The sequence below is a fragment of the Lolium rigidum genome, chromosome 4, assembly GCF_022539505.1.
Source record: "Lolium rigidum isolate FL_2022 chromosome 4, APGP_CSIRO_Lrig_0.1, whole genome shotgun sequence".
Taxonomy (NCBI): Eukaryota; Viridiplantae; Streptophyta; class Magnoliopsida; order Poales; family Poaceae; genus Lolium; species Lolium rigidum.
The window spans coordinates 194,280,152-194,301,757 of NC_061511.1; the positions used below are offsets into that span (position 1 = coordinate 194,280,152).

Consider the following 21,606-nt stretch of genomic DNA (forward strand, 5'->3'; position numbering starts at 1 on the left):
AACTCCGCCCAAAAACCGACCGAGGGGGAGATTTACCTAGTATTGAATAAGTAAGTGTTAAAATCACACACCAAGAATTTAGCAGGATTTTGCTCGTAACAAACATTTGAGTTTAGGGGGATTTTGCTCCAATCACCAACATTTAAGGGTAAAATACATAGTTAATCCTTATTTTTTCGAAAAGACTTCGCTGATCCGCCAACTTCCCCCAACAAAATGTTGCCTCGCCAACTTTTATGAAGAAAACAAAACTATAACTTGCCCCATGTGAGGACTGAGGAACTAACAAGGTCTTGAACAACTATGAGCCCCCACGTCTTACGTGTCTTCAGCTTCGAATACGTCTTTTTTTTAGCACACGGTGTGCATGTCCATGAATCACTACTTTCATTGAAGCCTATGACTGAGAAATAACCAGAATGATAGAGCTCATCATGGTTGGTTTTCTTATGAGTGCTATATCATATTTCCAATTTTCCAAACTCAGTCTCGTGTCGGACATGGCGCACACGCCTCATCAAAGAATCATGAGAAGGCAATCGTGTTTTTTTCTATAGCAAGCTCTTTCTCGCCTGGATCGATGGACAATGCGATCAGAGGGATTTTTTTTAGATGAAGACGATCAGAGGGAGTGGCGTGAAATTGGAGGAGAGGGGCCGGAAGAAGCTTGGTGGGCTGTCTACCGAGTTGGGCCATGAAAGAAGATGTAGCCCACGCGGGGTCGCGAGGCTGGCGCACGGGAACCGCGGAGGGAAACAGACTCGATGTTTAGTCCCACATCGACAATCGACCGGAGTTGTGACCGGTTTATAAGCTCGCTTGTTGCAACTGTGATTGTCCCTTCGGGGACATCCGATAAAATTGGAACGATACAGAGAAGATTAGCATGGCCCCTACGCAAGGATGACACGCACAAATCGAGAAATGGTCCAAATTTTTTTGAGATTTCAAACGCCGGTCCTTCCCACTCTCAGATATGCCCCTAGATTCTTTCTTTCGCGACCTTGGTTTTTTCTGTATTAGCGCTCCAGTCCGTCTATGCTCACAGGCGTGCTCTTGCGGTTTCTACTTGAGCCCTTCTATTTTACGTGCCTTACAAATAGGTCCTTTTTAAGAAAAATGTTTCATGCCTTTCAGGCCATAACATTTCTGACTATTACTAGCGCCAGGTCTTCATTTTGCTACGAATATGTGCCTGCTATTGTAAACCCTAATTGTTTACGATCTGACGAAGCTTCACTTTCAAACTGGTCTTTTAGCTTTTCTTTCAAAAATTTCATTGCACATAGCCCTACATCACTACATGATAGCTAAGTTGTTTCTGTGATGTTTAGTACTAAAATGTTTCTCAATAAGGATTATTCACTATATCATCACAAATCAAACTGTGAGAAGGATGCAGTGCTTTGTAATCCAACCATGTATGTACAAGATAGTAGATAACGCACGGGGCTGAAACCATGCTTGGAAAGTTCGTGAACAATTAGCCGTAGCCACCTGACGCACGTTCAGGCCTCGCACTCTTTTTTGCGAACATAAAATAAAACACTAAGGAGACTACTAAGTGCGGAAAAGAGAACCAGGAGATAGAAACAATTGCATGTAAGTATGGATCATTTTAGTGCTAGAAGGCCAGTCTTGCTACACCACACAAACCTTAGACAAGAATACATGTTATGTCTAGTTCATATTGTCTTTTTTGAAACAAGTTCCTGCAGCATGTCCGTCAGGTCTTTTTTTTTCAGAAGTTTGTGATTTGTCTGGCTTCACTAGTCGTAGTCGGCGCCACCAAAAAACGCGTAATCTGGTTTGGCAGATGACCCCAGCATAGGAATGTACTCCGATCCTCTCACATGAACACCGAAGCAAGCTGAAACATATACACACACAATGTTAGAGATTGGAAAACAAGTAGAAATGGATTTATCTCAAACAATGCAAACCAGCTAAAAGATAACTGCATCTGTCCCACATATGAATCAAATATTAACGAACTGGAACATGAAGATGATACCACAAATGCAGATCTAAGCAGATGAGATGGTTTTGAACTAATTCAACACACGCCAGATTACATAAAGAAATTGACAAGAAGAATATTAACAAATAGGGAGTGCAACATGCTTTAAAAATATATATACACAGTGATTAACAGAGACAAATACAAGTGGCAGAAAGATAGGCCCAATAACAATAGCATTAATAATATCGAAACAAATGCATAAAGATAACTGATGAGGTGATTTCAAAGCACACCTAAGTCTGAACCTGATGCGTTCGAAACATAATTCCACAAAAGCACAAACAAAGCTTTAAAAACTATCAGTAGACTGATTTCAACTTATGTCTATTCTGCTGCGAGAAAGTTCAGAAGAGAAAAAAACTATAGAAGCTTTTGTACCAAGTAAGTTCCTCTTGTCAGAGAATCAGGTAATTAAACTAGGTGAGTCCCAATTATTATTTAAAGCGGAAAAATCGCATGCTTGTATTTTTCTTCATTTTAACAGTGTGAGTGCAAGATGCTTGTTTGGGAAAAAGCAAATGGACAAGCAAGGGTGGATGCTTGAGTTCAAGGCTTAGCAACTTCTGCATATTCGAAAATTCAAGAATAATCCAGAGACTTTGCATCATCTTAAAACTGCGCAGAGGCAAAGAAAATATGATGAAAAAATTCATGCAAAAAAGATGGTTAATTCCATTAACTCATATCTCTGCATGAAGTAGGTGCTCAAGTTATAACATGGTGCACATCTTTGCCTTTTTTGAACTTCTTTAAAGATGCACAGGTAGTTAAAGCCTAAGCTCAAGCACGCCACCCTTCTACATACAATATCTACTCTCCATTCTTTTGTTTAAAAATGTGAAACTAAGTTCAAACAACATTTTACATAAGACTTATCTAGATGTATTGCAATAAATCATGAGCTCACGTCATACACAATTACGGTCACACCAAATGATTCTAGTTGATTAGCACTAACACAATTAAGGTCACATCTAACAAATATACTATAGTAGAACAATAATGCCAGTTTGATCATTGACAAACTTTAACATGATCATGATGGTTCTTGTCGAAAAGAACAAATCGATTTAAAGATGAATATCCAGTGTCAAACACAGATAGATGTACGAATCTTCCATAACGGAATGCATCACCAAACAAAAAACTTGTGATTTAAGAATGAAAATCATGCTTACAGAACTGGAATACAATGTTTAATGCAATGTCAGCATCATTAATCCTCGCAGATAAGACCAACAGAGGACGGTCAGTTTCACAACAATATAACTTAGCAGTTACAGGACATCACATTTTCAGTCGAGAAGAACCTTCTCAGACTGGCTATTCTAGCAACTATACACAAATTCCTCTTTTCTTAGCATCTATCGGTGGTAGGTACGAATCATCATTTAAGATCAGTCTGATGGTCTAGGAACTAAGATGTGATGGATGTGTCAAAGACCCTAGACAATATATCATGTATGTAAAGGTGAAGATAGTATATTCCATCGTGACTCATATTTAATTATCCAGAAAACAAGATTATTAAGTATCATGCTTAGCCAATTATGCCTTGGCAATTTATGCAATTCACTAACTAATTTAATCAATAAAAAAGTGGTTAACATTTGCATAACATATACACCACTTAGTCAACAAATTATTGCACTTCCATGGGAACACCTATGGAAGTTGATATCTACATATTGCCACTATGGTAGGACATACATATGACATATATGATATTCATCATGTTGGTGTGATATCATGCCTTGTTCATATGTTCTGCAAGTGTTACTCACTGCTTTTGCCGATTAAATTCATCATTAAAGTGCATATCTCCTTACATTTGAGCAGAAAGATAAATTAGCTATTGTAAGTCAGCACGTCCAATCTTTGTGTCAATATCTTATCTTTTTTCTTATCATCTGCAGTTATTTGGCTAGTCAAGATGTTATCACTGGCACTATGTAAAGCACGCACCAGATTAATTACAGGAAAGAAAAGGAAAATAACGAAGAAGACGTATTTTCTTTTGTTTGAATGACAGACTGTATCGTTCAATCCTAGCTCTGGGCCTAACCATTTGTATGATCCGTGGAACAGAGTTGGTTTGTCTGCCACCACTTCATCCCTTATAAGCCCAAGACTAGTCTAAAATGACAGATGGAATCGTTCCACCAATACTAATGGGCTTGTCCAATGATCAGCCATACTAGTATGAAATGATTCTTCAAACCAAACAATAGGCAGTTCTTGTTGTGATCTTCCCTCAGAGGTTTACACCCGCATTTACTTAGCATACATTACACAAACGAAGAATCGTAGGTAAGTTTAATAGTACTGGGAATGACAGAAGTGATACCATTTTCAATTTTCACAACACTTTGAAGCATAACCTCCATTTTCTTCTTCATCTCATTATTATCATCCATCAGTGGCACCAGAAGGGTCAGCTCCCTATAAATGTCACGTACAAATGAACATATATCTTTAGCATATTCGACTTCCTCATCAGATATACGGCCAATTGCAAGCCTCATTAGCTCCCCTGACAAATCAGCAACCTAGTCATTGGCAGCACAGAAATAGCATTAGCTTCAAGCAAGCACAGAAAAGGGAATGATACTGAATGAACTAGAGTAGTATTAGTATTTACCCCTAAAATATAGTCAAGCACGTTTATCTGCAAGGGCTCAACAGATTTATCACTTAGCGCTAGCAAAGAATCATTGATCTCATCTAGACTCAATAAAGTGCCAGTCTTGCAAAATCTACAAAAGGTCGCAGCTTCGATATATTCTTGTACCTGCAGCATTTATGACATATCAGATCTCCGGCAAAATAAATGCAAAAAGACAATATTGGATACTCACACCAAAGGTATACGCTCTTCTTAGCTTCCAGAAGTCGGTTCCTTGCAATTCTTTTACTAACTTTCCAATGTGTTGGTTAACCACAGCAGCAAGATCATTTTCTGCCTTTGAAAGAACTTCCTCCTTATTATTTCTGCTGATCCTGGAAAAGAACAATAGTATAGGGATACATGTGAAGTTTACCGGCAAATACACTGGCAGAGAAGATTTAGGTACACATAATTAAGCAGGCGTATTCCGTATTTGTATAATTATAAAATGTAGTCATGATGAAAGAACACTTTGAGGTGAGTACGTATTATTCTCCAGTGTTGTTAAGTAAGATGGATAGTGGTGAAACTAAATGATAATTAGCAAATGAGTAATCTGATTACTCATACGTTGGCAATTGAAGGAACCACAAGTATGATGAATTCCTGGAGCTATCTATAATTTGTTCTTAGCAACGAGCTACACGATGGACAAGAATTTTAAACTAAAATGGTGTACCTTATTGTCACATTTGATTTGAAGGAAGCAAATACTTTGAATGACTGAACTCGTGAAAACTTCCTGATCCTCCGGGCAGTTAATTACTGACTTGGGATGTGTTTTGTAAAATCCGGCATGATGTGTTTATACCAATACAAGCACAAATTAATTGGAAAAAAAAAGAGAGAGATTCTGTATTCCACCTTTTAATGTCACAGGACATATACCAATTCACATTAGATCAAAATTAGAAAGTAAGAGCAATCTAAATGGTTCTGGCTTCCCCTCTCCGAGCGCAATCGCACAGCACAAAAAAAAAAAATCTCGGGAAGCGCAAGCACGTCAAGCAGCGGCTTGATCCAGGGACCAAGAAGCGGGTGGGCGTTGAGGTAGTCGGTGTGCCTGGCGAACTCGGCCTTCATCGCGGAGCACCCCGCCGAGGCCGGAGGAGGCGCCGCGTCGGTGGCCATTGTCCTGAACCTCTTGGGCGGCGGGCCGGCGGTAGACGCTGGGGACAGAGCAGCAGACATGCGGGTACGGGGGAGGAGGAGGAGGGCGGGAGGGGAGGAGTTTACGCGAAGAAATGGTTTTGCAGCCGGGTTGGGGTTGGGGCGCCGCCATGGTGATGGTGATGGTGATGGGGAGAGGAAGCGAGGAGCGCAGGCGGAGGAGGCGGTGGCAGGCGCGTAGCGGCACCATCTGGCTGGCCCGGCCGACCCACCGTTTCGGTGCGGCACTTGAGGTCGCGTGGGCCAACTTGTGCAAATCTTTTCGTGCGCCAACTTGTGCAATTCTTTTACTACCATCCCATGAAAACATAAAATTAAAGACTAAGTAACTGGGCAACTTTCTGCAATGAATGGATTTATTATCATTATCTTGGTTATTAGGACGATAATAAAATAAGTTGCTTGCAATGATAACCAGAAAAAAAAATCATTACTAGGGGCTTGTTGGTACAGTATTTGAATACTATGAAGGTTATTTACGTGGATAGTCAAATGTTCTAGCTAGGTTGACTTATTCCAACGTGGATAGTCAAATGTGCCACGAATAGCTATTTTAATTTTGTATCATGCCTAATGTATGTTGTTACAGTAAGGATTTTAAAGGGAAGATGGCTTTGCTGATCCGCAAAGCTAAAAGGAAAGCAAGTGTGGGCATGAAGAACTAAGTGTCTTGCTTTTCTTAGTTTATTAAAACATTATTTAGTTCCTTTTTTCAGAAGCTTACCTCTACCCTAGTTTCATTCCATGTGTATCGATGAATCGGCATTGTCTCTCATGTTGCTCATACTCTCGTCGTGAACAACCGCATCAATCCCACCTCGCACGTTGCTCTCCAAATAAAGGCGGGGTACTCTAGCGCCGGGTTCAAGCTCCCCTTTAAACGCACTTGGGAACGTAGTATTACCCGTTAAACCTCTAGTAGTGGTTTTATCACTGTTTAACTATGATGACAATCACTTATCGTTGTTTCGATCACGTATTCTATCTTCCTTACTCTTTGTTCCACTTTCTTTCTCCTCTGTGCAAGCTAGATTGCAGTGGAATGTTTGGTTCCGAAGAACATTCAATATTTCGATGGTTAGGTTTTTTTTTTAATAATGGGTTGCTTATTAAGTATTTTATGCGAGTGATTTATTAAGTTGAGTCTACCTACAAATTTAACCATAGATACAACAACTTGTCCAAAAAATTGAGTTATAATCATCACAAAGAAAAACATGTTTATGCTAAATGCTTAGTCCAACTAAACTCTCGAAAGTTGTACTTCCTCCGTCCTAAATAGAATTTGGCCATTTGGGACGAACTGGATATTAAACATGTACTCCCTCTGGACGTGTTTGATCGACACGGCTTTAGTTCAGAACATGTATCTAACTAGTTTACGTCCGCGTCAATTAAAACAGACCCGAGGTAGTAGTACCTCTTCTCTTATGAATAAGGCTCACATGCATTTCAAGATGAACTTTGACCTAATAAATTGGACAATAATATATCGATTATACATAATTAATATTGTTAGAATTTTATTGAAAATAATATTAGTTTTATATATAAAAAATTATACACATAGATCATTTTTTTTCAAACAATAACCACCACGAAAAACGAGAATGAAAATGAGAGGGGTTGTTATGGACTCACACTTGAGTTGGTCGGCCGACCGACTTAACCTTATCCCGATCAAACCGACCCTGCTGAACCCTCAAAGGCTCCAACCGGATCCCACCACATTACAGTCCCCTCGCGTAGTAGCGGGCTTGCCCCATCGTTCTCGTTTCCGGTCGCCGAAACCCTAGAGGCCGCCGCCGCCGCCGCCCACATGGGAGCCCCCACGGTGGCCCCCATGCCCCTCCTTCCCGCGCCGGACGGCGACGGCGACGTCGACCGCCAGGAGCAGCTTCAGATTGTTCTCTCGTCCGCCGCCGTCGCCGCCGCCGTCGCCGCCGCGCCCTCGAAGCCGACGGTGGCCACGCACACGCGCACCATCGGCATCATCCACCCTCCGCCCGACATCCGCGTCATCATCGAGAAGACGGCCACCTTCGTCGCCAAGAACGGCCCCGACTTCGAGCGCCGCATCGTCCAACTCAACCAGGGCAACGCCAAGTTCAACTTCCTGCAGCCCTCCGACCCCTACCACGCCTACTACCAGCACCGCATCGCCGAGATCGCCGCCCAGCCTCCCGACTCCCAGCAGCTCCCGTCCGACCCCGCCGCCGATGGCGGCTCGGATGACAAGCCCGACCACTCCGCGCCCTTCCGCGTGGCGCCGCCAACCAAGGTGCTCGTGCCGCCCAAGGCGGAGCTCTACACCGTGCACCTGCCCGAGGGTATCACCGGGGAGGAGGAGCTGGACATCATCAAGCTCACCGCGCAGTTTGTGGCTCGGAACGGTAAGAACTTCATGACTGCTCTGGCCCAGCGCGAGGCCACCAACCCGCACTTCAACTTCATCCGCCCCACCCACAGCTTGTTCACCTTCTTCACCATGCTCTCGGATGCCTACTCGAGGGTGATGAGGCCAGATGAGGGCGTGCCTGCGCTCATCAGGGACCTGCGGGAGGGGTCCAAGGACCTCACCACCGTGCTCGAGCGCTGCCTCAACCGGCTGGAGTGGGATCGGTTGCAGGAGCAGGCTAGGCAGCAGGCAGATAATGAGGTTGAGCTGGAGAGGATGCAGATGTCGATGATTGATTGGCATGACTTTGTCGTCGTCGAGACGATTGAGTTTGCAGATGATGAGTACGAGGGGCTTCCTGTCCCGCTTACCCTAGAGGAATTGAAGCGCCGCAAGAGGATGGAGACCTTGAGAGAGGACGACGATGAACCCGCGGAGTTAGCTGAACCAGCTAAGGATGATGCCATGGAGATGGATGATGATGAGATGCAACTTGTTGAGGAGGGAATGAAGGCTGCAAGGCTCCAGGAGATTGAAGGAGGAGCACAAGTTATGGTCACTGGTGATGATGAGCCACCTATGAGGATTGTCAAGAACTATAAGAGGCCTGAGGAGAGGATGCCTGCAGAGAGGGATCCCACCAAGGTTGTTGTCTCACCGATAACCGGGGAGCTCATTCCGATCAGCGAGATGGAAGAACACATGCGCATCTCGCTCATTGACCCCAAGTACAAGGAACAGAAAGAAAGAATGATGGCCAAGATTAAGGAGACCACACTTGCTCCTGACGATGAGATCTCTCGTAACATCATTGGTCTTGCGCGCACAAGGCCTGATATATTTGGAACGACCGAGGAAGAGGTTTCTAATGCTGTCAAGGCAGAAATTGAAAAGAAGAAGGACGAGCAGCCAAAGCAGGTTATTTGGGATGGTCATTCTGGTAGCATTGGTTGGACTGCCACTCAGGCAATGTCTATGGGTGGTGAGGAACAGCAGCAATTTGATGCTTCCAATGTGCGAGGTCCAGCTCCACTTCCTCAGCCTGGCATGTCGTTGCCCCGGCCTCCTCAACCACTTCCTCTGATTAATGTTCCCCGATTTACACCAAATCCGATGCCTTATCATATCCACCCCCGCCTCATCATATGCAAGGAGTTCCACATATGATGCCCAACATGCACCAACCTCCACCACCAGGTCAACAGCAGATGATTAGAATGACTGGTCCCATGGGTCATATGCCAAACAGTATCCCTCCTCCTCCAGGCCATACTACCCAGTTCATGCCTGGTCCACCACGGTTCCCTATGCCCCCGCCGCCACACATGCAGACCATGCCAACAATGGTCAACCCCATCGGAATCCCCCAGCCTCCACCACCTTTGCCTCCTCAACCACCTGCTGAGGAGCAGCCACCTCTACCTGATGAACCAGAACCTAAGAGGCCAAGAACAGATGATGCTTCCCTCATTCCAGCAGAGCAGTTCCTTGCTCAGCATCCGGTAATGTCTCTTCTCATCTATTTCTGCACTAATTACCTACTTCTCTTTCTTATTATCTGGCATGGTAATGCTAACATATCTGTTTCCTGCAGGGCCCTGCTCGCATCTCGGTTTCTGTACCCAGCCTTGATGAAAGAAACTTGCAAGGCCAAGTTTTGGAGATCCCTGTCCAATCTCTCTCAGACACCGTCGGCAGTCTCAAGGAGCAGATTGCTGGAGAGCTGCAGCTTCCTGCTAATAAGCAGAAGCTGAGTGTTAGGACTAGTTTCCTCAAAGACAATCTTTCTCTTGCTTATTACAATGTTGGCCCTGGGGTTGTGATCAATCTAGCTCTGAGGGAGCGTGGTGGGAGGAAAAAATGAGCTTTTCTTTCCCCAATTTACTCATAGGGCAACACTTACAACCAAGCTTCAGTGGCCATCATGGAGATCCTTTTTGTTGGTTCCTGCCTTGTGGATTCTTGTATTGTGCTTTTTATAAATTCAGCACTGTAATTTGCACTATTTATTTCGCAGACCTGCCTATGTTTTATGGATATGATTACATATTGTTGGAGGTGTGTGTGCATGATGTTACTTGATGGAGCTATACTTGATATTACACCAGGGTTCAGGTGCCCACCATAGCTTCTCCTGTTCAGTCTTCTAAGATCTTTATAGCATCAAAGTGCACAAAGCTTCTTCCCATGTTATGAGATGTTCTCTTGAATGAATACTTGTGTGTTACTGTAGATGCTGCTGCACTGCATCGTAAAGGTACTATCTTCGAAATGCTTATAAAGAAAGGTCTGTGTAAAGCTTATGATTGTAGGTCTAATTAAATTAGAATTGTGGGTGATGTCTCTGATGTTCAAAATTTTGTTGACAGAATAGCATGGCTTTCATCAGAGATCTCACTGCTGCTGGTATCTTATAACACATACCTTTTTGTTAAGGACTTAATTCTGTATGCACTGATGGCTATATTTTTATCTTCATTTTGCCTGGTTCATTAAGATTTGCATAAGCTCATGCAGAACCAATTTGCTCTATGCTAGTATGTTAGCCACCTTTGTTGGCTACTGTTGATATTATTAGTTTCTGCTGTTGCATACTTTCACTAGTAAACTTGTATAGAAAGAAGCCATTGAATATCCCGTGCCTTTAACCTTGCTGAAGCAACAGGAGTAATCTTACCACAGACGATGGATAGTAATGTCTGGAGGGAAAGGCTAACTGCTTAAAATTATTGTGGTATACTTTCACTACTAAGCTGGTATCGAAAGCAGCCATTGGATATCCTGTGCCTTTAATTCCGCTGAAGCAAACGATGTATTTTTTTACCACAAATGCAATGCAAGCACTATGTCATCCAGTAAAATATTGATGCCTTCTTAGGTTGTAATGTTTCTCTGAAGGCCAATATTGATTTGCTTAATGGAACATGCTGTTACAGAAATGCGTATATTGTGAAAACCATACCAAAAGCTGATACATTAGCTTAGTCCTTGTTCTGTATGTGTGAAGCTATACTTAGGTAATCCGCACCGATGTTGACCACACTAGCTTAGAGAAATATGCTAATATCAATAACATGGGGCATACTCTGATGGATTTATTTCAGAAAAACTTATACGTACTAGTTGAACTGCAGTTAGATTGGAAGGACATTCTCACCTTGAAATGAACAGTTTTATTTACTGTCGAAAATAGATGTTTTTTAGTTTCATTCACATACAACATAACATGTACATACTTCATACCATTTTTTTTTAATTTACTTTTTGCCATATCCCTCAAAATGAGCGATTTCACTATCATCAAGTTAAGATAACAGAGCAAAAAAAATCAGGTTCAGCTGATCGCCTGCAAAGGGTAACTGCCATGGTGCCATTACTAAAGGACCCAAACTAAAAGTGTTCAAGCCTAGCTTGTCCTCTGTTAATTGTGTGTGTGACTCTGTAATGCCACTGCCAGCAAGCAATTAAAACACAGTTTGTTGGACATGTTGCCTAAAAACAGCAGGCAGTATTTGCAAACCAAAACCAGCTCTGAACTACATATATTTTGGACCAGTTCTGATTTTCCTTTGATGAACACAACTAACGATTAGTTTAGGTAGCTAGGCTGTTAGGCGTTGACACAACAATTTATTCATAATTTGCAGCACTTGGATCTCTGGTAGCAGTTGAATGCTAACTTGTTAAGTGTTTCATATGTGTCAATAAAGCCACATCCCGTGCATAAGTTGCATATATGATGGCACTTAACACCTACATGTGTTTATAAACTGTAAATCTGTTGCACATTTTCTATGTACATATGCGGATCTATTAAATGATCAGTACTTTTCTTGTGAAAGATTATGTCAATAATGTATAACTGGAGACTTAAGACTCACATGTTTTAATTATTTGGATTTTTTATTTGTCGATGTAAAATCTGTCAGGTTCTCATTTAGCAATTGTTTTTGTTTTAGGATCATCCTATGCTTGCGAAAGAGTATGAACGTGTTAGAGCAGGCAAGCCACCTGCTACCATAGAGATGTCCCGCTATGGTTTGGAGCCACCCCCAGCAAACAAGAGGAATGATGTTGCTGCTTGGAGGCAGGCTCTACGGAATGCTCAGAGCCAACTGCAGCATCAAATTATAAGGTAAGGTGGTGCATTTTGAATAATCACGTGTTGTGAATCAACATTTCTTTAGAGAAGATAGACAATTAGCTGATTGGCAACTCTAAGTGGCCTTCTAAGGCAGCTTGTTTATAACAGTTTCAGTTTATGAATATGAATGTTGTGTATTTGTGAAGTCATAAAGCAAATGAGCTCCTGTAGTGATTTTTTTAGTGCTGTGGTCAGGATATTCATGGAACCTTTCCCCATACAAAATGTCATTTACTAATAATAAGCTAAACACACTGGGCATTGAATTAGAATTGTACTGTGAAGTTCAAGCAGTATATTGCACTTAGCTGCATTAGAATATTACATTATTACGTTGATCAACATCTTGTTGTATCATGCCCTGCTGACCATTTTTTTAGTAATTAGTTATCACCAAAGTTTTCCATTACTATAATATCTTGTAAGCTATCTATGCTGTAAAAAATACAGGTTATAATATGTTCAAATAAGAATTTGATTCAAAAGGCAGAACTATTAACAGAGTGTTCTCCAGTTTGTTGAAATGACAAGCAAAATATTGTTGCGATGTAAGAGCTATTTCTTTCATATAGATACTATTTATAGAATGGAAGGTAGCACAGTGCTCGTAGTTGTATAGAGTAATAGACATACTATAATAACCATATTGTTAACAATTCATGCTCCAGTTTTAGTTTAGTGGTTTTGAGTGTTATATAGAAGTCTTTGAATGATTTAGCTTCAGTTGTGCTATGCATTTTATTTAGGAATTGCTGTCTCTTTGTTTCACCATATGCATATGGTTCTTATCAAGTTATCATGTGCTATTGCTTTCAAACATACTTCTTTTATCCTTTTTTGAAATGAAGTTAGTATTACAGGATTGAGAATCTGGAGCTTATGCTGAAGCACGGTGTTGAGGTTTGGAAGCTCCAGAACAGGAAAATGGAATCGGTTTTGTCTAGGTAATTTGTTCTCACCAATGTCCTTGACAGTGTTGTATCACTTTGATTTCAGTGCTGTGCATATCGTCCTATTTTCCTTGAATTTCGTTTGACATGGTTCAGTTTAGTGTCTGCGTTATCACTTATCAGTACTGTTCTATGTCGAAGGTGACTAGAAACCAATATTTCTGTAGGCCGGTCTCACCTGTGTGATGCATCAGTGTTAGTGCAAGCACTTGCTTGTACATGCTTTATTATTGGGCATGCATGCCAGCTTTTCAAAAAGTTGATCACCAGCTATGACTCACTGTGGTAATCTGATACTCTGCAGGATGCAAAAGATGGCTTTGGAATACAACGAAAAAATAGAAACCGTCAACCGTGAGAGGAAATTTCATCAGGTAGCAAATTGTTGATCTCTTGTCCTAAATTTGTACCAATATGCGTGTACTTTGCAGTTAACTGATTATTATTATTTTGGATCAGCAAAACACTGGTGGGCAACTCCATGCATTGACAGTAGAATGGCAGGAACTGTGCCAGAAAAATATAGCTATTCAAGCTGCCTGTGTTGATCTGCAGAATCAGATTGATCAGCTTAAACTTGAAGCTAAAGAACAGTACGATCTCCCTCCCCTGCTCTCGCTCCCCCTCTCTCCCTCTCTTTACGAGCCCTGACAAACTCTTTCACAGGGGAATGCTAGTGGATGACAGCAATGGAACTAATCTGCAAACATCAGAAGGGATTTGAGGTACCGATCTCTATTTTGTTTTTTGAGAAAATTGCAGTATCATTCAATTTGTTTTCCAGTTAATTTAGGTGTCATGACGCAGAATTTCATTTCTGCTGTTGACAGGTTGAGATGTTTCTAGACACAGATGTAGGAAGGAAGAAGCTGTGATGACCCTGGTTCCATGAGATGTCTGCTAGAGGCTCCATTAGCCACCGTGCTTACTTGACCTGCAACTGTGAGTTCCGGATACAAATCCAGGTACCTTGACAAATCCCATCCGTTGACTGTACATGGTGGCATGTGCTGGTGAACACCTGGTAGAGAAACAGCTTAAACACATGTAGTGTTGTGTGGTGGATTGTTAGTGTTATGTGGCAAGAGGAACAGAATGCCCATCTTATTTGTTCATTGCAAATGGACGCTGACTTTTCTGGGTGTAATTGTACGTTTTGACATTGAATTATGAGCTGAATCTTTGGTGCTTCTGCCCTGAAATTGCCTGTTTCGACGGCAAATGTAATGGGAGTTGTTGCCGTTTGGGTTCCTGGCCTATGTTCGTGGAGACTTTATGAGTCAAACCAGTGCCCTTCTATCCAGTATCAGAACGTATTTTTTCTATAAAAATGTGTGCTAGACTGAGTTGTGCTTAATAATAAAGAATTGAAAAGAGTATAAACTCTACATTCATCTAGTTCCCCATTGATTATTTGGAAAAATAAAATCCCTTTGAAGATTAAAGGAGTCCTGATATGTGCACAAAAAGGTGATTCGGAACTCTGGATAATCTATTGACATAAAAAAGGAAACATATATTCCAGAAAAGTAAAGAATTGTACATGTGATTTCAGAAATGTAAACAAGAACCACATATTTATGCAAGGACGGAATCACACAGGCTGTATGTGCTTAGTGCAAAAGCAGGAATCGTACAGCAACTCATGATTCATGAATGAGATATGAGAAACCATTACAAGTGCATAGCAACAAGGCATGACCTAGTTCCCAACATATATAAAAGGATCTCGTGTTAGATATCTTAATAATGTTCCCATACCAACTTATATTATATTGTGAGACATTGGAGATAGCCAAATTTGTGTACAGTATGTTTCCTGCCATATGGTGTTTTCTGACCGTAAAGGCCCATGGCAAGCTGTGTATCCATCATCTTCCCACTCCAACCAAACAAATGATGTAACTAGTGATGTAAATCCGGAGGAGGAGACCGAAAGGGTTTGGTAATCAGTGAGCCGTAGCCCCTTAGAGCATCTCCACTCGTCCCCCCGAACAGGCTCCCGGCGAGCGTTTTTTCCATCCGGACGGCGTAATTCGGTCCAGTCGCGCCCCCGGTTCCTCGTTTTCGTTCGGATTTGGGCCTAAATTCATCCGGCGATCCCACGCCATCCCCGGCCCCCCGGGGAGCGCTCGGGGACTCCGGACGAAACGAAAGCGCGCGTGGCCCCAACTTGTCGGCGACAATGGCCTCCGATCTACGGCAATACCCTCGTCTTTTCGATCTACGGCAATACCCTCGTCGAACGAAAGCTTTGAAATCTCAAGTGGTGCAACATAGATAGATTATATATATTTCGAATATAATTCGAATAAACATAAAAATTACATATAAAAACTTTAAAACAAACTTAAACTACTTCTTCTTCCTACGTGGCCCCGCCTCATCGTCGTCGCGGCGACGCTTCCGGCTCGTCACCTCCTCGTCGGAGGAAGTTGAGTCCTCCTCCTCGTCAGTGTCCTCAGCCTCTTCGTCATCCTCCTCCTTCTCCTCGGCCTCTTCCTCCTCCTTTTCCTCGGCCTCTTCCTCGGCCTGCTCCTCGGCCTCTTCGTCCTCCTCCTCGTCGTCATCCCATTCGTCCTCGCTGGCCGGCGGGGGGGAATCGTCGCTGCTGGACGATGCAGCTGGATCTCACCAATGGCGCCATCCAGGCGGCTTCCCCTCGCTGTCGGTGTCCGATGGCCAAGAGAGATCGCTCATGGTTGACGGAGGATGGTGACGAGCGAACAGATGAATGGCGTCGGCCGTCGGAAACCGTATATGTAGGTCTCCCGACGAAGAGAGCGGCGGTTGCTCTTCCGCGGAGTTCGTGCTCCATTACGGCGGTTCTCGCATCGAGACCACTTCGACCGTTCCCGACGAGTCGTTTCGGCTCTCCAGACCACTTCGCGACGGTTCAATGCGTCGAGAGAACTCCGACGATTGCCCTTCCCGGTGACTGCGCCGTCGCTATGCACGCGGGTGCGCGTCCATGGGCTCGCGGCTGGAAAAATGGGCCTCCCCGGCCAAAAACTACATCCATCCGGCGCTAAATAACGCCGGATTTCGGCCTGGGGAGCCCCAACGGCTGGGATGCTCTTACTGTGAACGTGGGGATGTTCATATCGTTGTCGCAAAACCATAGTGTAGTGGAGTCGTCCCACCCGCGGACCACAATCTGGATTGATCCACCTTGTTGTTAGAATAGTACCTCCGTCCTAGTTCATAAAACTTGTGTGTATTTCTAGGTAGTAAATTTGGTTAACATAATAATAATTGTACAACACAAAAGTTACGTTATTAGAAAATCGTAATAGATTGTGTGAGTTTATAAAAATGGAGCGATCGCAGGTTATAGTTAGCCTCAAATTTTGCAAGGGGCAGAATGCCGTACAATTACGTGGTTAGGTTATAGGCCTGAAGATGTCCTTCAGGTGCTAGACCACGATCGTCTTGTAACCTTTCATGCTTAATAAAAAGTTCCTTTTCCCACAAAAAATAATGATATATATTTTATATATGTGCTATAAGAGCATCTCCACCGGCACGCCCCATAGCGATCTCGATAGCGTTTTGGGAACCGGGAGCGAAAATGGGCTCACACCGGCGCGCCCCAAATAGCGCCGGCGCTTTTTCGAGCCCAATGAAGCACCGACAACCCCGTGTCGGCCCCTTGGTGAAGAGCGCGAATCGGGCGCGCCAGCGCCTCGCGAGGCGAAATTTTTTGAGCGTGGGAGCCGCCCGTCAGCCCACACATCTCAAAATTATACATCTTTTCCACCAAAACCCCGTCCCTTCCACGTTCATGTCTCCGCTGGCAGCCTCCACGTTCATGTCTCCAGCGGCACCCTCCACGTTCATGTCTCCGCCGGCACTGTTGACGTTCGTGCCTCCCCGGCAACCGTGGATCCTGTTGCAGCGATGGAGCTGCGGCCAAGGCTCGTCGCCGATGAGGAAGCCATCGAGGTTGAGCCGCCCTTGACCCCGTTCATCTGATCAGTTGGCTTGGAAGCCGAAGTTGTTTTTTGCAGCCGGAGACAGCGATTCAGTGGCCGTATGTTGGCCCAAACTTCATATTCGAAAACCTATTCAAATTTGGTGGCCGTGTGTTGGCTCAAACTTTAAATTCGAAAACTTATTTGAATTTCTAAGCTTTTGTTTGAGTTTTCAATTCAAATTATCTATCGGGGTTGTCGTATGGGGCGCGCCGGTGTGGGAGCAGCTCCCCCAAATGGAGGATGTTGTGCCGGCGCGGCCCATACGACAAGTGCGGGCGCCCCGCCGGCGACTAAATGGGGCGCGCTGGTGGAGATGCTCTAAGTTGGCTATAGATGACATGACAAACCATTGTAGCCAGCTGGCTACACTATTATTTTTGCTTTTATATTCTCTCTTCTCTTCTCTCTACTCTAACTAGATAAGAATATAAGTATTTTAATTCTTATAGCCAGCTGACTAGAATTTATTGGTGATTTTGCCCTGACATTTCCTCTTTCGACGCAAATGTAATGGGAGTTGTTAGCATTTGGGCTCCTGGCTTATGTTCGTGGAGGCTTGACGAGTCAAGCCTGTTCCCTTCTATCCAGTATCATAACGTTTTTTTTTAAAACGTGCTAGACTGAGTTGTGCTTAATAATGAAGAATTGAGAAGAGTCTACACTCTACATTCATCTAGTTCCCAATTGACGTATTTGGAAAAATAAAATCCCTTTGAAGATTAAAGGAGTCCTGATATGTGCACAAAATGGTGATTCTGAACTCCAGATAATCTATTGACATAATAAAAAAAGAAACATATATTTCAAAAAAGCAAAGAATTGCACATGTGATTTCAGAAATGTAAACAAGAGCCACATATTTATGCAAGGACAGAATTACACGGGCTGTATGTGCTTAGAGCAAAAGCATGAATCGTAGAACAACTCACGATTCGTGAATGAAGATATGAGAAACCATTACCAAGTGCATGACAACAAGGCAGGACCTAGATGACTTAACCCATCCCAAGTTCCCAACAGATATAAAAGCATCTCGTGTTATCTCAGCGTGATATTTTAATAATGTTCTCATACCAACTTATATTATATTGTGAGACATTGGAGATAGCTAGCCAAATTTGTGTACATCATGTTTCCTGCGATATGGTGTTTTCTGACCGTAAATACCCATGTCAAGCTATTTATCCATCTTCTCCCCAATCAAACCATACAAATTCTGTAACTGGTGTTGTAAATCCGGAGGAAGAGACCGAAAGGGTTCGGTAAATAGTGAGTCGTAGCCTCCTACTGTGAGAAGATGGTTATCCTAATTAGCGAACGAGGAGATGTTCAGATCGTTGTCGTAAAAACCATAGTCGAGTCATCCCTCTCGCCGACGAAAATTAGGTAGATCCACCTTGCTGTTTTTTTTTTTTGAAACGGGCAAAAAAAACGTTTGTCTTATATTGATATAGGAGAAGCAAACAGGTACATGGCAAGAACCATAAAAAGAAAAAAAGGCGGACCAAAAAACCGCCCAAAAAACAACTCAGGTAATCAAGTCCGCAAGGCTCTTGGCACCTGCCAGGATCCAATCTTTTCCTTCTTCCCTGATCTTGTGCATAACGATCGAAGGCATCGAAGACTTGTTGAAAACGCGCTCGTTCCTCTCCTTCCAACCGCAGATCGCAGCCCTTTGGGAGAGGAGGTAGTGGTCGTTGTGATGTCCTGCCAATAATCAATGACCTTCGCTCTACCTTCTCCAAGACTGTTCATAAGATCCAGGCAAGAGAGCCAGGAGGCCGCCATGGTCCAGATGCGCTTGGAGAAACGGCATTCAAAGAGGATGTGCCGAGCCGTCTCGGGGGAGCAACTGCAGAGCTGGCAGGTGGCCGGGGTGATGGGGCCATCCCCGTTTTGCCAGGCGGTCGGCGTTCCAAAGGCGATTTTGGACGGCGAGCCACGCGAAAAAGCGGCACTTCGGAGGGGCCCAGGTCTTCCAAACAATTTTCCCGAACTGGCTAGGAAGAGCTGTGAGGAACTGGGCTTTGTAAGCGGAGCTGGCAGAGTAGCACCCATTAGGGGTCAAAGACCAGGTGATGGAATCCTTCGAGTCTGGAACAAGTTGGACTTCGGCAAGAAGATCCCATAGGCGAACGTATTGTTCCAAGTGCTCTACGGTGAAGGCGTCGACCACGATATCCGAGACCCAATTATGATCGGCCATTGCCTCCTGGACCGTCCGATTCTTCCTTCTGGAGACCTTGAAAATCAGAAGAGCAAGGTCCTTTGGAGGGGTGCCACGAAGCCATGAAGAAGACCAGAAGGAGGCCTTGGCACCGTTACCAATGGTGACGCGAGTGGCTGCGTTGAAGAGTTCTAAATCAGCGGCATCATTGGGGGTTTCAGTGCCCACCCATGGCTTGTCCGGAACCGTCCACTTATACCATAACCATCGAAGTCTGAGAGCCCTAGAGAATTTTTCCAGGTCCAAGATACCTAGACCACCGACCTCCTTTGGACGACAGACCTTCTGCCAGTTTACCTTGCATTTCCCCCCACTGACTGTTTCTTTGCACGCCCAGAGCATACCACGGCTGATTTTTGCGAAGGCCTTGAGTATGCCTTTGTCAGCTTTCAGTGCCGTCAGTAGGAAGATAGGCATGGAGGATAAGACCGACTTAACCAGAGCGGTGCAGCCGGCACGATTCAGGAACTTGCCCTTCCACGGACTTAGGCGAGCCACGGCCTTGACGAACCTTTTCTCCACACATCATGTTCGGTGATCTTCATGAGCAAAATCCGCCGTCCCAATGAAAACAGTGATGCATTGTGAGTAAGTGTTTGTGTGCCTGGTTGGCCATGGAAAGTGCTTTTGTATGGGTCGTAACCATATTTTTCAAATCGTGACCCTGTTTACTACCTCGCCGGCAAATGTGATTGGGGCTATTATTGTTCGGTTCGTCACCTATGTTTGTGTAGATTTGTACTATAAGTCAATGCAGCACCCTTCTATCCAAGACATCCAGTATTGGGTGGGCGCCAATGGTGCTTCGGATTGCTGGGTGAGAACTGGAGGAAAAGAGAAGATATAAGAAAAGAGGAAAACATGGTAGGGAGATAGAAGCAACATGTTATGCTTGGCAGGTTTTGTTAGAATTTTTGGGCATTTTGCCTTTGGTTCATATCCCATTATCAAATTCTGAAACTCACATGATCCATTCCAAAAATCAGTGGCAGCACTAGTGAGGACTGAAGTTTAGTCCCACATTGCTAGTTGGGAGATAGTTGGAGTGGTATATAAGGTAAGTTGTTCTAGTGCTAGTAAGTGAGTGAGAAGAGAGAGAGAGAGAGAGCCCTCGCGCACTCCTCCTCCTCCGCCGCCCGCCTCGCCTTGTCACGACGCGACACGTCCCGACGCGGGTTGCGGGAATCTCGCCGAGCCGGCTGTTCGGGAAAAGCCCCACGACCTTCCCGAACCGCACTATATAAGTGTGGACGTAAACCCTACAATGTACCAGACGCATACGCGACTACCTGTTTCCAGTTCATTGCGTCGCCGCCTTCGTCTTCCTCATCCGGCCGTTGGCGTGCACCAAACTAGGCCCTTAATACAATGATCATAATAATGTTAACATATATGTATATGTACAAGGTTACGACTCTAAAAGTGGATCTAAAGACACAACATGTATTAAACAATTTGTCAATCATCACATCGACTCTGCCTAGAACCATGATGCTGGAGTGGTTGGTGGATGTAGTAAGTTCTCCTTTCGGCACTAGGCCTATAGCATCTTGTCCTTATATTGTCATAGCACACTTCCCTCTGAACAACATAGATGAGAAATCTGAAGGATATTTATGACAGTCAAAAGTTCTGAACATTATGTGATCATAGAAAGATGTCAGAACTCTCCTTAATTTTATTGATTACCTGAGTTGTGTTTATACACACATTACAAGAGGTATATATGAGAGAGCTACTAGTGCTACAGCAGAATTGGCCAGTGCCATTTGTCAACCAAATAGCGAGTCCATAGTGAGACACTACAACCCAAATAAGAACTGCTCCCTCCAGCTCTATATACTTGCCGCTAGTTAGTCTAGATTTGCATGTATCTAACATTAAAACACGTCCGAATACATAAGAATCTAGACATGTGTGATAGGTATTTAGGGATGGAGGGAGTAACAATCTTGACACGAGTCGGTGAATTGTAGAAGTAGTAAAAGTTGAGTTCTAAACTGCACATATAGTCACTCAACTAATCATTCTCTTCTGAAATTCAAGTAT

General features: G+C 43.7%; 2 protein-coding genes, 1 non-coding gene and 1 pseudogene across 3 annotated transcripts; 3 read left to right on the forward strand and 1 right to left on the reverse strand.

Annotated features, from left to right (window-relative positions):
- The first annotated feature begins 836 nt into the window (after positions 1-836).
- On the forward strand, positions 837-939 carry LOC124650666. The gene has a single exon (XR_006987097.1). It is a non-coding gene; the product is annotated as a U6 spliceosomal RNA (small nuclear RNA).
- A 664-nt stretch (positions 940-1,603) lies between these two features.
- LOC124647983 (translin-associated protein X-like) lies at positions 1,604-5,882 on the reverse strand. The gene is made up of 6 exons (XM_047187819.1): positions 5,694-5,882; positions 5,371-5,414; positions 4,882-5,023; positions 4,665-4,814; positions 4,371-4,572; positions 1,604-1,870 (listed from the first exon to the last, which is right to left on the reverse strand). The coding sequence occupies exons 1-6, from the start codon at positions 5,880-5,882 to the stop codon at positions 1,770-1,772; spliced, it is 828 nt and encodes a 275-aa protein (XP_047043775.1). The 3' UTR covers positions 1,604-1,769.
- Positions 5,883-7,643: 1,761 nt separating this feature from the next.
- LOC124706770 lies at positions 7,644-10,400 on the forward strand (annotated as a pseudogene).
- On the forward strand, positions 10,184-14,659 carry LOC124647984 (pre-mRNA-splicing factor SPF27 homolog). Its single transcript, XM_047187820.1, has 9 exons — positions 10,184-10,251; positions 10,517-10,546; positions 10,629-10,665; positions 12,219-12,394; positions 13,264-13,347; positions 13,658-13,727; positions 13,813-13,946; positions 14,020-14,078; positions 14,184-14,659. Exons 1-8 carry the CDS (start codon positions 10,184-10,186, stop codon positions 14,075-14,077), a joined length of 657 nt encoding a protein of 218 aa, XP_047043776.1. The 3' UTR covers position 14,078; positions 14,184-14,659.
- Positions 14,660-21,606: the final 6,947 nt, after the last annotated feature.

Coding starts and splice junctions, on each gene's coding strand:
- LOC124647983 (XM_047187819.1), bottom strand. CDS start 5,882: ATGTCTGCTGCTCTGTCCCCAGCGTCTACCGCCGGCCCGCCGCCCAAG. Junction 5,024..5,370: donor AAATCAAATGTGACAATAAG/GTACACCATTTT, acceptor GTTCTTTTCCAG/GATCAGCAGAAATAATAAGG. Junction 4,815..4,881: donor GAAGAGCGTATACCTTTGGT/GTGAGTATCCAA, acceptor TAAATGCTGCAG/GTACAAGAATATATCGAAGC.
- LOC124647984 (XM_047187820.1), top strand. CDS start 10,184: ATGGAGATCCTTTTTGTTGGTTCCTGCCTTGTGGATTCTTGTATTGTG. Junction 10,666..12,218: donor CAGAGATCTCACTGCTGCTG/GTATCTTATAAC, acceptor TTTTTGTTTTAG/GATCATCCTATGCTTGCGAA. Junction 13,947..14,019: donor AAACTTGAAGCTAAAGAACA/GTACGATCTCCC, acceptor ACTCTTTCACAG/GGGAATGCTAGTGGATGACA.